This window comes from Cucurbita maxima, unplaced genomic scaffold (genome assembly GCF_002738345.1).
Source record: "Cucurbita maxima cultivar Rimu unplaced genomic scaffold, Cmax_1.0 Cma_Scf00023, whole genome shotgun sequence".
Lineage (NCBI taxonomy): Eukaryota > Viridiplantae > Streptophyta > Magnoliopsida > Cucurbitales > Cucurbitaceae > Cucurbita > Cucurbita maxima.
The window spans coordinates 1,366,771-1,381,642 of record NW_019272039.1 but is presented as its reverse complement, the minus strand read 5'-3'; the positions used below and the strand labels follow the sequence as shown (position 1 = coordinate 1,381,642).

Below are 14,872 nucleotides of genomic sequence, written 5' to 3'. Positions count from 1 at the left end.
ACAAAACGTTGGTCTCTCCTAAAAAATTTAAAGATTAAATTTGTTTTCTAAATATAATTACTTTTAAATTTTAGTCTTTTGAATTATTCCTTTGAAATATACATTAAAAAAGAGGAGAAGTCATTGTTTTGGAAAAATATTTAATAATAACAAAAGGGTAAGTTTTGGGAGCTCGTGTTGTCTCCCCTGCAACTGTTGTAGGCGCGTGATCTCGCTCTGCGACTCCTTCATCCTCTCCTCTAGAGCGAAGTTACTAGTTCCTTTCTCCTTTTTTGGAGGTAAGAATTCCTTTGAATATCTGGTGTGATTTGTGGGGTGCACACCAACTGTTGGTAGAAAGTTCTCAAAGATGAGTGATATAAAGAAATCAAATTTGAGATAGAAATGTTATTAATTCAAGCACTGTTCAAAGTTACTAACACATGGTATGTACCCTACATTTATCAGACATGTCTATTTCAACATGCCCTTGCATATCTCTGATTGTGTTGTCGGATTAAGCACTCTGTCCAAGTGATGCTTCGTGTTGGTGATTTGGAACGCTCTATCAAGTTTTATGAGAAGGTATCCCATTCCCCATTCCAAGGAATTTGTTTGTATGTGCTTACTATCCTACAAGTTGGATTACTTCTAAGGGCTGCTTTCAATGTTAACACACCTGTAGTGTTTTGAGATCAAGGCCCTATTAAGGATAATAAAACAAAATATGTTTTTGAAGACTTGTTAATACACTCAATCATGGAAATTATCAAGCATAATCATGAACAAAACGAACCCTCCTCTTATTTGTATGTTCTATGTTTTGTAGGTTTCTAGGAATTGCATTTTTCATCTCCCAGGGGCAAGCCACAAGAAACATTTAGCAAGTGAAATCCTTAACAGAAAGAAAGCTTAGTCCGTGCACCTTCCAATTTGATCAAGTTATACATATACAAGTCTTCCTATAACCATGGATATTGCTAAAAGAATGATGAAGTGAGAATGCCAGGGAAGGATTCTGCTAAAAAAAAGTTTATCCTTGTTGCAACTGACCTCTCATTTATCTCAGAACCCGAATCTGGCATTTCTTCCCGCCAGACTGGAAATAAACGACACACTTTTCTCTGTATAAGATAACGAGTAATCAAACTTTGTCAACTGGATAACATCCAAGAACTCGGAGAAACCTTGCAAATTCCTGCAAGATAATGCTTTTCTGTAAGGCCTTGGTAAAAAAGAAAATTTGTTCCTAATATTAGATGGTTGATAAATAAAAGCTTGTTTTCCTAACTTAATTCTTTTAACCTTTCTTTCTAGGAAACTCAAAAGTTTCTATTTAAAAAGCACGACATTACGACTACTGAAGTGAGAGAAATATAACATATAACTGCTGGTTGGAATGTACAATAAGATCATTACAAATGAAGAGTGGAAAATTAACCTTCCCTTAATCCACAAATTATAATGGACAGACCTGTAGATGTGCCATAGCACTTTGAGCTCGGGGTTCCATCATTGAAGCTTCAAAGTCTATGTAAAAGAGATAATCAAAATATCTGCCAACACCAAGATGGTAAGCTTTCATCATAAACCTTTTAACCCGATCATAAGTTGCCTTTTAAGAAATAAAGACTAAAGCAGTTGTATGTGGACAAGCTAAAAGCTTTTATAACCTACCGATGGTTATTGAGTATTAACTTTTATTAATGACAATTTTCTAGTCAATTTCTAGCATTAACTACATGTTCAATTATGATTGTTCCAAATATTTCAGTATACAGTAAATTCTTACTCACTTTGCTCTTCCTTCATTGGAATCATCTACAACCCTTAGAGGACGTTGTTTCTGCGGACGACTCTCTATCTGAATGACTCCAAATAATAAGGCTAAAACTGTAAGCTTGCCAGTCACTTAAAAGGCATAACAAGAATAAGTAAAATCTAACTTCAAGCATACCTTTGTCAAATTAATCTCCCGCAAGGCAAAGACTGCCAAGGCCTTGAATAGAACACCGGGTCCTTCCTCAAGAGTAAAGACAATGCTGGTCTGAAGGGAAAAAAGAAAATGTATTAAATATGTATAAAGAAAGGCCATAACTAACTACCAAAGAAAATTTTACCTTGTACAGCTTATCTGTTCCCGGAATAACGGGTTCTCTTGCAAGAATCAGAAAACGTGTGATGTTATTATCATTATCCTGGCCATTTCAAAAAAGGGACATATCACCTTCAAGTTCCATATAACAGCTGGCATTTATGAACATAAACACCTAAAATGTTGCTATACGGATAATGTTTACAAGACAAGAGGAGATTACAACTTGTTCAATCAATTGTCGTATCCTGAAACATATTTTACTGCTGCGGTAGAAAAATTGTTAGAAGCTTTCATATTAAATTGGTTATTTGACAATATTATCTGTTCCTCCAGTTTTGTCTGTTAGAGAAGGGAGAAGTACTGCAATGCAAGAGAATGGAAAATTTGATTGAGTAAATTAAAAGAAGTTTTACCTGAACATTTTCTGCAAGAATATTGAGCCCATAAATTTCTGCAGCTCGAGCACTTGCAATCGCTCCAGTGTCTCTTTTTCCACTAGAGGCCACAATCTATATAGAACTTCATAGTTGTTACTTTAAAGAGCTCTAATGTAACGCAAGATTAAATTTCTAGGAAAGAAAAATGGAGCTTCCAGAAAGAACCTGAGCAGCTGTGGCAGTGTCTTCACTATTAATCCTCATAACGCCAAATGCACTCAATGTCATCTCACATTGATCAAAAGCCTGTAGACAAGGTTGCCATAAACATATCACCAAAAGCAAGGACCAAGATCTTCCAATATGTGAACCTCCCCATATATCAGTATGCACCAAGACTATGGTTCGAGAGAAAACAAAGACTATATAATACAGTATAAACAATAGGACCCACATGAGGATGGCTCAAAACATTCTTCAGTTCCTCCTTCCTCACACCTTGCAATCCCAAGAGACAGTGGTTAACTTGCAATTGCACTTCCCCGGCAATGTGTAACCTATGCCGAAGGAGTAAATCATAATTACGATGATTGCTTCCACCAACAGAGTTCTCAATTGGAAGAACAGCCTTTTCAACGAGCCACAATTCAACTGCCTGCAGAAAATGATCTTCGCATTGTCAAAGGAACAACAGCAACAAAAAATATATTAAGTTAGAAACAAATCTAAGAACCTTAAATGCGGCTTCAAAATCGTCACATGGAACTGTCTCACACTTTGGGTATGCTTTCATTGCAGCAATCTCACAATATGATCCAGGTGAACCCTACAACATGCAAATGAAGCAATGACAACTGTGCCATCGACATTCGAAAGTAATGAAAGAACCCACGAGCTTCACCTGATATGCAACCCGCACTTTAGAACCGTCATTTGGAGAATGAAGATCGGTTGCAGATAAGGGTTCTGCATTGTTCGTGTAATGCTTAAGGATTAGCTCGGGGTACAACAACACAGAACAAAAACTAGGAAGTAGCAAAGCAGAACTATCAAACAATCTATTTAAATGAGAACTTCACTCCCAGAAAAAAAAAAAAAAGAAAACCCTCTACAGAAATAAATGCCATAATCCTATTGATTACCCATGTCCGAAAAGAATTGAAAATCGATATCAAACAATTTCCATAATCCAAAAGATAACCAATACATAATAAGAACTTAGATTCACGGATAAATAAATGCATGTTCAACTTACTTGGAAGAATACTCAAATCCTTACGAGAACCCTTGGGCTCCTCCAGAGTCCGATTAATCGTCTTCGAAGAGTCGACAGCGTGTTTTTCATTTTCAACGGAAGTGATTGGTCCCTGAGCCGAAACTACCACACGACAAGATTCCCATTTCCGCAGCCTGGTATAGTCATGCCTCAAGCTCAAGAAATTCCCAGTAGAACCAAACCCATAATCTGAAGTAGCCACCGACAGAGAAGAAGCTCGAGCGGAATCCTGGAATGGATGAAGCTTAAGAGTAGCCATTAAAGAAATTCCAAAATGTTATTCCAGAGGGGGTATAGTAGGTGAGAAATCGTGAAGCCCAGTGCGGCATTGTGAAATTGGTGGACGAGAACGACGTGCTTGGACCCAGCCCTTTACTGCTGTGTTAAAAAAAAAAAAAAAAAAAAAAAAAAAAAATGTTGGTCCAAACCTATGGAGATAGAAGATATAGTAATTATGTATATGAGGTTAATAATATTGTATTATTTATTTAAGTGAAAGTCATCTGAGTAAATGATTTTTAATTTATTATTTATATGGATAAAATAATAGAAAAATTGTTGGATAAGAAGGATTGAGTTGGGCCAGGGCTTGGCCCATTAGACATGTTGTAGACATATTAATCAACAAAACAAAACAGCTGAGGTTTGGGCAAAGGGACGGAAAGTACAGACATTGGAAAGGAAGAAATATCCACAGCTTCTGCTCCAAACCTATTCATTACAAAAAGACGCGCCGATTGCCTCTCTCCTCTCTCCTCTCTCCTCTCTCCTCTCTTGTGCTTCCCAATAAAGACCACTCCCGCTTTTACTATTTTGCCCTTCCCCTCTTTTTCTTCTTCTTCCTCTTTCACAATATTTGTCGCTCTCTTCCCATTTCTCTTATTCCTTGCTTCAATTTTCACTGCTATAATGTCGAGGTCGTCGACCCCCACGTCGACGTCGCTTTCCCCCATTAAACCCAAGGATTATGCTCACAGTCCTGTCCACTACGCCGTCGTTCTTGCTGATCATTCTGCTCTTTCCCGTATCGTTTCTACTCTTCCTCGTCTTGCCGATCCTGCTTTAATTCATACTGAGGTCGATTCCCTCGCTCAGGATCGGATCGCCGACAAGATCTCTGCCGTTCTAGACCGTCGTGATGTGCCTTATCGGGAAACTCCGCTTCATCTCGCTGTTAGGCTTAAGGATGCTTTTGCTGCGCGCACTCTTTCCTCTGCTGGTGCTGATATTTCTCTCCAGAATTCCGCTGGATGGAACCCTCTGCAGGAGGCTATGTGCCGCCGGAGTTCGGACATTGCGCTCATTCTCCTCCAGGTCCACCACCTTGCCGCTTGGTCCAAGTGGCGCCGACGACTGCCACGCGTCATTGCTGTTCTTCGTCGAATGCGTGATTTCTATATGGAAATTTCGTTCCATTTTGAGAGCTCTGTAATTCCGTTTGTTGGCAAAATTGCTCCGTCGGATACCTACAGAATTTGGAAGCGCGATGGTAATCTCAGAGCCGATACGTCGTTGGCTGGATTTGATGGTTTGAAGATCCAACGCGCGGATCAGAGTTTTCTCTTTCTCGGCGATGGGGATCAAAGCCACGACATTCCCTCAGGCTCCCTGCTTGTGATCAACCGCGACGATCGCAAAATTTTTGACGCGTTCGAGAACGCGGGGGCTCCGATGAGCGAGTCCGACATTGCCGGATTCTGCTCTCAGACAAGTATTTACCGGCCGGGAATGGACGTTACTAAAGCAGAACTCGTCGGAAGAACAAACTGGAGAAGACAGGAGAAAACCGAAAGCGTCGGAGAATGGAAAGCCAAAGTTTACGAAGTACATAACGTAGTGTTCAGCTTCCGATCGAGAAAAGTGGCCGGCAGCGAAGGTGATGTGGCAGGTAGCGAGCAGGTCCTCCCGCTGGAACTCGACGAAGACGACGACGGATTCCTAGTAGCCGAAAACCCTAGTTTCGGGCTTCCGGACCGGCATAGTACCGACCGGCGAAGGCACAGTAGCTTTGTTCGAGAAGAGAGGGAATGGGTGATGATGCCGAGGAAAAGCGTGGATATACCGTCGGCGACAGCAGCGCCGCCTCGGAAGGCCGTGAGGCCGAATTTTACGGCGGCTCCAATTGAGGCGCCGCAGACGAGGGAAAAAGAGTACGTGAGGAGCTTACGGCCATCGGTTTGGTTGACGGAGCAGTTTCCGTTAAAGACGGAAGAGCTTCTTCCTTTACTCGACATTTTGACTAACAAAGTGAAGGCGGTGAGAAGGATGAGAGAGCTGCTGACTACCAAGTTCCCGGCGGGAACTTTTCCGGTCAAGGTAAGAATTGAAAAAAGAAAAGTAAAACACGGCAACTGCAAGACGTCTTTCTGGGGTCAATTAAAAGTGGGCCCCGTTTCTCGAGCCTTAGNATTTCGCTTTCTTGTAGCCTATGCCCAATCTCTTTAATTTTTATTTATTTATTTTTATCGACGTCTAAGCAACGGTCTCACGTAGAGGGAGCCTTAGACGCCCTCTGATTGATGGACGTCCTCGTGGGGCCACCATGGTGGATCGTGTGGGTTGTTTTGATCCTCCGGTGGTGGAGGATTTACCCCACACAAAGAAAGCATCTGGGCCCCATTTTGCGTTTTCTCTGAATCCTGGTTTTCCTATGAGGAACGGGTCCCACTCTAAATACGCTTTTCTTTTTTCCTCACCAAACTGTAAAAAGAAAAACAATAACACCCAAATACATTTTGGTCAGATATTATAATTATTATTATTTGTTGGGAGAAAGAAAAGTTTTGTTATTATTCGGCTGAACGAGTGTCTTTGGATTTGTAGGTGGCTATTCCGGTGGTACCGACCGTAAGAGTGGTGATAACTTTCACCAAATTTGTGGAGCTTCCACCGGCGGAGCAATTCTACACGCCGTTATCAAGCCCAAGACAATTAGCCAACGGCGGGAGAGAAGACCCATCTGAATCGCGCTGTTCTTCCTCATCTTCCACTTCATCGTCGTCGACGTGGCTGAGGCGAAGCAGCAGCCACTCGGCTGCCGGGTCGACGGGCAAGCAAAACCAACGTTGTTCGTGGTCGGCGGCTCAAGACGAAATAGACCCATTTGCCATTCCAAGTGGTTATACGTGGGCGAAGTCGGAAGACAAATCAAGCAAAATGAAAAGGTCAAAATCCACAAGGAAATCGAAATAATTTGTGCTGCTGGAGGAATTAATTTAATTAGTTTCATGTTTTTGCTCGTGGTTTGCATTTACAGATACGATGTAGATAACCGTCTAATTATAACTCACTTGTCCTTTCAGAATGTTGGTGGTCTATAATATATATTTTGATTCCAGTCAACAATTTTAGTCAACTTGAAAGAAATTGTTGCTGACAGTTTTTTTTATTATTTTTTGTCGGAATTTTGATCTTTGCCCATTCAGTTCAATGTTCCTCCCCCCCCCCCCCCCCCCCCCCCCCCCCCCCCCCCCCCCCCCCCCCCCCCCCCCCCCCCCCCCCCCCCCCCCCCCCCCCCCCCCCCCCCCCCCCCCCCCCCCCCCCCCCCCCCCCCCCCCCCCCCCCCCCCCCCCCCCCCCCCCCCAGACTTACAATTTGAATCTTTTACTTTTTCCCCTTCTGGACCATCTCTTATTCCGATGCCCCACGGCTGGCCCCCTCTAAAATTGATGATCTTGTGAATGAACAGTTCAAAAACCAATCATTTGTGTACTTTGTGATCTAAACAGACGTGCTTATTGAATAATTGATGGTTGAGAGAAAGGAAACAGTTGGATTTGAATGGAAATTTGAATTTGAACCGAGGTTATATCAGTGGTTACACATGTAGTCAAAGTTTATAGGGGGCTTGTGAAAATGATATGCTTTGTGATTACGAGGAGGATTAAAGATGCAATTTATTAAAAAGAAAAAGATGAGCAAAAGGCATAGTTTGCTTGGTTAGATGGAAACCAGATGTAGTTGGCAAGTCCTTTATAAAAGTATTATTACAGTGGGGAGTGAAAGACAGCCCATCCACCTATGGCCTTATGTGCTGCTTCTGCTTTCTAAAGGCGTTTCTGGCAATTATTTTCTAATCTTCCTCAAATTCCTCCCCCCAAGTTTCCGAATTTCTTCATCGTTTTCCATCCCCAGGTATGCTCTTGACTATATCATCGCTTCCTGCTACTAATAATTACTGATTCAGATCTTTTCTGTTTCTGATATAGCTTAGTTTTGTTTGTGCTTCTTTTAGTTCAATATATGTTCAAATTTACGAAAATAATCTTTAGATCAGATCTCTCTCTCTCTCTCTCTCTCTCTCTCTCTAAAATGGGTTCAGCAATATGACAGCAAGAACCTAGCTGAATGTTGAAGAAAAGGCTAAATTTTGTGTAGCTTTACTAATCTGGGTAAATATAATGGATATCCGAACAAGGGTTGTTTTTAGCCATTTATATTTGATTGCTGTTGCTATTAAGACCAATAATGGATAGTGGGTGAGTCTAATATTGGTTGGGAGTTAAGACACCATGGCTGCAGAAGCACCAAGCTGGGCCGACCAATGGGGAGCCGGAGGGATTGGAGCCATAGAAGAAGACGATGGCAGTAAAGCCAAAGGAGAACACAGCTCCGACAAGAAGGCTAGGTCTAAGCCTGGATTTGCGAAGGCCAAGGCCGCGACCGTGGATGGTGCCAAAAAGATTGGAAGTGGGATATCTAATGGCATCAAGTGGATCATGAACCCACGCAAGAAAAACTCCAATTAAATTTCGGCAGATTTGTCTCAATATCCTTGGCACCAATATAACAGATCAGAGAGAGAGAGAAAAAGAAAAACCTACTTCTGTTAGCAAAAGGTTCAAACTTTTCATCATTCTGGTATTTGTTTTTTAAATTTTGGCAAGCATGGTTCTCAGAGTTCTGGACTAGATACGGCTAAGATATTCAGCATGCTGTGGAATTCAGGTTTCATCCTGTTATCATTTCCATATATCATAGAATCAAGTAGTAGTTTCAGGCTCATGTCTAAAGTGATTCCTGTGTCATAATGTCATGTTAGATTCTGATTAAATTGATCAGAAAGTTATCATTGCTGCTCGATATGCAACTAGAAAGATAGCAAAAGCTATTTCATTGTTTCACAGCTCAACTAAAAGAAGGAAATAAGCTAAAACATTTGGGGCACTCTTTGAGCAGCACCCTTATAACACACTAGAATAGAACGAAACAGAAGGCTGGTGGATAGATTGGTAGGTGGAATTTACAGGTCAATATGTCATTGTCCTTCAAGGAACCCACCAAAAACGTTTTCTCCACTGTATGACAAGTAAAGAAATCCATCTTCATCCTTATTTTCCTCATAAATTGCGGACATTAATGCACCTGTTGCACGGAGGAATTTATTACAATGCTTACATTCAACATGAGATCAGAGTCTAACAGAGAAAGGATGGTCTCTCACCAGTAGAAGGTAGAGTGTCCTTGACAAATACAAATATAGCTTTCTCGGAACTAAGTTTAATCCGTTTACGAACAACGTAAACTAACTGTCCAACAGTTATATCGGCGGGGACAAGGTATCTGCAATGGGAAAGATAACAACCCCCACACTGAATGAAAAGATTGTTCAAGGATACAATATTGGGCACCTCCAAAATGGATCATCTAATTGCTTATCCATGTTTGAGATTCATCGAGAATTATAAAGTATCAATCAAGGGACTGGATTTACTGCTATAACATGAGATTTAATATGGGCCTATGGCTTTAATGGAACTCACTCTAGTGCACTTTTTCCGGGTATCACTCAATTCAACGAGGTTACCACCTGATGAACAATAATGTTCACTATAGATTTAGGTTCTGGTGTTTCTAATGAACTCCACATTCAAACTACGTGCAAGGACTCCATTATTTTCATTTGACATATTACTGCTGCTGCTACAAACATATATGCTAGTATCTACTTGAATTTATCAGTTAAGAATGTGAAAACGTCTAATCCATTCATACTAATTCATGGATTCATAACAAGAAGGGACAGAGAGAATACTTGTTCTTATCAATGTCAGCAATTTTACTCCTCCCAGCTTTCTCGACAATCACCTGTTATACTCATTAGAATCAGTACCAAAACCGAAGCAAATTTTGGAGAAAACGAGAAGAAAAGAACTTGATTAGCAGCATTATTCTTACAGGTACTCTATCGGGGTACTTCTCTCTTATGCGAGCAGCTTCAGCCTGTCTCTTTTCTAAGAAGAGAAGACCCAGCAAAGTAAGCAATAACAGTTGAGCATGAAGTATCACATAATTCAGACTATGTGCTGTTTGATTCAACTGAATAGAATCACCCAAAAGGAGAGAAAATAATGGAAACAACAACACGAAGATCTTCAACTAGCAATTATTGGCTTGAATTCATATAAGTTCGCCAACAAAGGAACAAATTAAAAGCAATTAACCTGAATTTCAATTCCATGTCCCCAGATACTAGGCCTAGTGGTTCAATTATGGAACCCAAAGTAAAATCTCAATAGAAATACACGAATTACGCCAATATATATATATACTAAAAGAAGAAAACGGATGTATATAGAGCTTGAGCGACTAAAATTAAATGATTACCCAAAGGAATTCCGAGTTTGAACGAGCTTTTAGCCATGGATTAGAATCTCACGCGACGATTGCTCTCGGCCAAATCTGAAGATAGCCAAACGTTACAGCCCCACAAAGAATTCAGTTTCGAGAAAAGCAGAATCAAAATGAAAAAGCGAAGAAAGCAGAGTTTATTGTAATGATATACCCAACTGAAGATCAAAAAAGGGCGTTTAGAATTTCACTATTTCAGTGATGAATTTGCAAAAGGCAAGTGAAAGGAGAATTTAAACACAGACGGTAGTTGATCATGGCTCGTGAGTTTGGTAGATGAACGAACCTCTTTGCTGTTCAAATACGTATCTATCAGCCTACCTATTCTTTCCCGTCGGAGCAGATTCCCCGTCTCTCAAGTTATCACTCAGTGTGAGCCGTCCATTTAAAACAGGCCCGATTCTGTAACTATTTTTCAGAATATTTACGCAACGAATAATTTACACGCTTTCAAAAAATAAAAAGTAACAAAATCTGAAGAACGAAGGAATTTTTTATTTTTTTCATTTTTTTGATACAATTTAAGGAGAATTTTCTTCCAAGATAAAATAAAATCTAAAATAATTTTTTTTAAAAAAAATCAAAACAAATAATCTAAAATAAATCAAAATACATGCAACCCATAATCAAATTAAACCAATGGCAACTAACACAAAAATCTGGGAACAAAAAAAAGAAACAAATAAATCAAAGATATTTTATAGATATTTTCCATCCTTATCGACCATTTTTTCAACATTGGTTGACATAAAACTTTTCAAACTTTGCTTTTGATATCATGCCAATGATAATAGCGTTTCTTTCTTTCTTCTACTCGATATCCATTAGCATAGATAAGTATCTTATTCTTGTGTTTTAAAAGTTGAATGCACTGAAGAACAAAAATACTTGAAAAAGACGGAATCACATAAAACAAAGAAGTATTTATTATGGGAGATGTGAAAGATTTGAATGAAGAAAACGTAAGAGAGAAAGAGAGAGCAGTGACAAGGACATCACAGTTTGATTATTTTCCTTCTTTCTTTTCTGTATAATCATATCTTTACAGTACAATGAGAAAAGAGAAAGGGTGCAGAGTAAGGGGCAATGTTTAAAGAAGTTTCAGCACACTCTTTAAGCTTCCGTCTTTTTTGTGTTTCTGGGTGGCATCAACAACTGTGTCCTGGACGACATGTAGGAAATCTCAAATGTGTATCATTTCATATCATTTCATCATTTGCGTGTGCTTCGTTTCTCTCTTATCTCTCCTTCTTTGACTTTGAAAAGCAATGATTCTCTCAAAAGCTTTTGCTCCACACTGCATTCTCATCTTCCCCACAACGGCTGTGAACTTCCGTTATCCTTTCTACAGACTCACAAATCCCACTGCATTTCCAGTCAAATGAAGCCGCGCATGGATGTCCACTCTGAGCCTTCACCTCGCAATCTTGCACACCAGACACCGTTAGATATTTACTAATTCTTGGCAGTTATTTTGAGCTTTTGAGAACCAGGACTAATGGGGTTTCATAATTTACCGGGTGGGGTACCGCAGCATAGTTTTTTGTCATCTACATGCTCCACATCTAAACCAATCAACCAAGATCCCAATGAGACGTCTTCGTTAGCATATTTGTGCAGCACATCTCTGCACAGGTTTAATTCAGAACGATAGATTTTTTTTAATACTCTCAGAATCAGAATAGAATAGAGGCTTGTGGGTTTGAAGTGAGCGGGTGAGGATGGCTATATTTACGGGAGCAAACTCTACGCCAATATGAAGCACATGCATACAAGTTATAACTTGGAATGGAAGACAATTCTGAATTAGCTTTGTCTACGAGAATCGATATGAAACAATGGTTTGTGAAGCAATCTGGGATTGTGAGGAAAGAAACTTACTGATTCTTTAATATATACTTTGCTAGCTCCCTTGAAATTGCATAAAGCTGCCCCGTGGCATGACGAAAGTACTTGTTTCTTTCTCCACCAAATATCCAATGCTCTGGTTCATGGTACTTGACGCCCCTGTGGCAAAGGAAAAAGAAAAGATGTTTAAGAAATCAAAGATTAAAGATTCCGACTATTAGCGTTAGCTACAAAACATAGAAGTAACATTCACTTCTGTGAAAGGACAGGTCCAGACTTCATGCAACCAATGTAAACCCGAGGCTTCATTCGATGTGCAGCTAAAGTTGATCCGAGAGTAGCTGCAATAAATCATAAAGCAAGAACAGTATGAATGCATAATCAAAGCTCCTGAAATAACAAAACATTCTGTTCCACAAGGACCTCAATGAAAAATGATAATAACTGGTTCAAAAGCTCATCTCATAGACTTTTACCTAAGTTGACATGGACATCGTCATCGACTTTAATATAAAACTCAGCATCCCACAGAGAAACAACAGTGGCAAAATAAGTTTTTGTCTTGGCTGACAGTTCTAGATAGCCTTCGACATGATTCTGCTTTCATTATTGGAAAAAAATGCGAATGCATAAGTTGTATTGTTGCACGTAATTCTTGCATTTAGTTAGACACAACAGGGAAATAACAGCACTACCAGTCTCAAGAAATCTCTATTGGTAAGTTCCTCTGCAGCAACAGCTTTATCAAGAATGCCACCAGATGTTGAACTAGTAACATCGAGACAGGATGAGAAACTTTTATTGATTACTTAGTTATGTATACTCTACATAACTAAAAGATGTTCATGAGATGCTAGGTGAACATATGGCAAAGGACCATAAATGAAGGCTAGCTAATTCATGGATCTTCTAAGTGTTCTGTGAATTCAGCTTCATTAATTATGCAGACTACATTATTTTCTTACCTATGTCCTATAACAAAACGTATGATTATGCCCATCTCTTCCTCCAGCTTCTTTCTTTTTTCACCTTGAAAATATTTTCCCCATTAGAACAGTTTGACACTAAAATAAATGTTCATGTTCCCTCAAACTAGTTGAAAACAAACATAAATTTATACATGGGACTATTGGTTTTCACCTTGTGGCATCCAAGTGCTACGAATCGAGTCTCTTCGCTTCCGACTGTTAAAAGCTGTATTTATTCCTATAACCATAAAGTATTTTTTTCTCTTTGAAGTTGAATCATTAGTCTTTGAATTGTCCAATGTGAGAGATCCATTTGAAGCAGATTCGTTATCTTCTAATGCAGCTGCCAATTTCCTTTCCAAATCTGCAATCGTGTGATTCAGTTCCCTGTAACCATACAGATAACTTCTATAGAACATTTGAGAAAACATAAGCACTGATAGCAGTGTTTGAAGAAACAAGCGGCTTACTGGATACTCAGCTGTGTCCTTGAATTCTCACTTATGCCTGCATTGTATGCATTCTTCACCAAAAAGAATTACAGTGACACAGTCAAAAAGATCCCAAATAAGTGTAAAAGTTTAGTAAATTGATGAAAAGCAGATGTCTGAAAGATATACTCACACGTTCTGGACTACACTCCTCAGATTTTATCTTCCTTTGAACATCAGCAACCCTAAAATTTTTTGAAGCTCCTTTTCCTTCTGGAACCATCCACATTCTGGGTAATGTATGAAAAGGAATGAAATCCAAGCATTGAAGTTAGTAATTCTCAAATTAAAAAATGATTGATCGTAGCAGAGAGTAACGAATGCGATAATAGTTTCATCAATGCTAAAATCAAAGATTATCAGCCGCCAATAGAAAATAGAACTGCAGATGAAAGTTTCCAAGCAATAAAGAAATTGAAATCAGTTGAAAATCTATAACGCCAATGTGCATAATTTAGTAAACAAACTGGGGAATTCGTGGTTTAAGCCTTGAGGTATAAATGGAATCCAAACCCAAGAAAGATTAAGAGAAAGAAACCTGTTAGTGAAGAACATTCCAGCGCAAAAGCTCCCAAGATATAGGAGAAGAACCCAACTCCTAGAGAAAGCATTTCTTGAAGCAAACTCGCCGCCTCCTCTGTTCTTCATCGGCATTTCCCTCCTTTCCCCAACTTAGTACACTCTACACACTTGAGATTCAAAAGAGTAAAGTAAAATTAAAGGAATTAAATGAAAACGAACCAAGGAAAGAAACCCAGAAAGAATAATGGAGCAGCGATTAGGGAAGGTACGGCTTTGTGGGTCAAATGGATTGAAACCCCATTTGTTTACAATCGAATTCGGGTTTTATCTCAAAAGTGGAAATTGGGTCGTTTCTCCGTACACCATTAACAATGGTGTTGAGTTAAAAACTCCGATCCCGTATCGAGCACCAACAGCAGCAGTGATTTTGCTTTCATTTTCGGTTAGGAGTACAGCACTTGTCAATAATGATGAAGTGGGAACTTTTGAATATATTAAAGGGAGAAGACCATTGTGTTTAACCTTGAGTTGAACATTCCTTTGAGGAATAAATAACTTTTGGCCTTCATCCATAATTTCATCCCGAATTTTCAATAAGCCACAGGGAGCAGAAATTTGTTCTTCTGCACAAAAGTGTCCCTTACATTTTAGAAAACCCATTGTCTAAAAGAAGAACACTTTTT

General features: G+C 39.5%; 4 protein-coding genes and 1 long non-coding RNA gene across 14 annotated transcripts; 2 read left to right on the top strand and 3 right to left on the bottom strand.

Annotated features, from left to right (window-relative positions):
- Positions 1-184: 184 nt before the first annotated feature.
- LOC111497225 (arogenate dehydratase/prephenate dehydratase 1, chloroplastic-like) lies at positions 185-4,060 on the bottom strand. Of its 4 annotated transcripts, none has more exons than XR_002720579.1 (12): positions 3,710-4,059; positions 3,356-3,420; positions 3,188-3,280; positions 2,909-3,109; positions 2,680-2,760; positions 2,491-2,586; positions 2,100-2,177; positions 1,937-2,026; positions 1,776-1,843; positions 1,454-1,535; positions 1,033-1,177; positions 185-326 (listed from the first exon to the last, which is right to left on the bottom strand). XR_002720579.1 is itself a non-coding variant. In XM_023147948.1 (11 exons), exons 1-11 carry the CDS (start codon positions 3,987-3,989, stop codon positions 1,124-1,126), a joined length of 1,188 nt encoding a protein of 395 aa, XP_023003716.1. In that variant the 5' UTR covers positions 3,990-4,059; the 3' UTR covers positions 801-1,123. The 4 variants fall into 4 exon arrangements, 1 of the variants encoding a protein (XP_023003716.1); XR_002720580.1 differs by lacking the exon at positions 185-326 and adding an exon at positions 637-658; XM_023147948.1 differs by lacking the exon at positions 185-326 and having other exon boundaries at positions 801-1,177.
- A 323-nt stretch (positions 4,061-4,383) lies between these two features.
- LOC111497256 (ankyrin repeat domain-containing protein 13C-like) lies at positions 4,384-7,118 on the top strand. The gene is made up of 2 exons (XM_023148008.1): positions 4,384-6,046; positions 6,554-7,118. The coding sequence occupies exons 1-2, from the start codon at positions 4,640-4,642 to the stop codon at positions 6,920-6,922; spliced, it is 1,776 nt and encodes a 591-aa protein (XP_023003776.1). The 5' UTR covers positions 4,384-4,639; the 3' UTR covers positions 6,923-7,118.
- A 467-nt stretch (positions 7,119-7,585) lies between these two features.
- On the top strand, positions 7,586-8,742 carry LOC111497190. Its single transcript, XR_002720575.1, has 2 exons — positions 7,586-7,864; positions 8,237-8,742. It is a non-coding gene; the product is annotated as an uncharacterized LOC111497190 (long non-coding RNA).
- LOC111497189 (autophagy-related protein 8C-like) lies at positions 8,721-10,759 on the bottom strand. 5 transcript variants are annotated; one of them, XR_002720574.1, is made up of 7 exons: positions 10,647-10,757; positions 10,337-10,411; positions 9,908-9,963; positions 9,765-9,817; positions 9,174-9,292; positions 8,821-9,094; positions 8,721-8,774 (listed from the first exon to the last, which is right to left on the bottom strand). XR_002720574.1 is itself a non-coding variant. In XM_023147899.1 (6 exons), the coding sequence occupies exons 2-6, from the start codon at positions 10,371-10,373 to the stop codon at positions 8,988-8,990; spliced, it is 372 nt and encodes a 123-aa protein (XP_023003667.1). In that variant the 5' UTR covers positions 10,374-10,411; positions 10,682-10,759; the 3' UTR covers positions 8,779-8,987. The 5 variants fall into 5 exon arrangements, 4 of the variants coding, with proteins under 4 accessions (XP_023003667.1, XP_023003664.1, XP_023003666.1 ...); XM_023147899.1 differs by lacking the exon at positions 8,721-8,774 and having other exon boundaries at positions 8,779-9,094; positions 10,682-10,759; XM_023147896.1 differs by lacking the exon at positions 8,721-8,774 and having other exon boundaries at positions 8,779-9,094.
- A 547-nt stretch (positions 10,760-11,306) lies between these two features.
- On the bottom strand, positions 11,307-14,810 carry LOC111497265 (probable beta-1,3-galactosyltransferase 2). Of its 3 annotated transcripts, XM_023148023.1 has the most exons (12): positions 14,459-14,809; positions 14,206-14,356; positions 13,801-13,897; positions 13,647-13,699; positions 13,349-13,563; positions 13,174-13,237; positions 12,904-12,976; positions 12,685-12,805; positions 12,462-12,549; positions 12,242-12,367; positions 11,878-11,987; positions 11,307-11,786 (listed from the first exon to the last, which is right to left on the bottom strand). In XM_023148023.1, exons 2-12 carry the CDS (start codon positions 14,319-14,321, stop codon positions 11,638-11,640), a joined length of 1,212 nt encoding a protein of 403 aa, XP_023003791.1. In that variant the 5' UTR covers positions 14,322-14,356; positions 14,459-14,809; the 3' UTR covers positions 11,307-11,637. The 3 variants fall into 3 exon arrangements, with proteins under 3 accessions (XP_023003791.1, XP_023003792.1, XP_023003790.1); XM_023148024.1 differs by having other exon boundaries at positions 12,242-12,364; positions 14,206-14,810; XM_023148022.1 differs by having other exon boundaries at positions 14,206-14,809.
- Between the last annotated feature and the right edge of the window lie 62 nt (positions 14,811-14,872).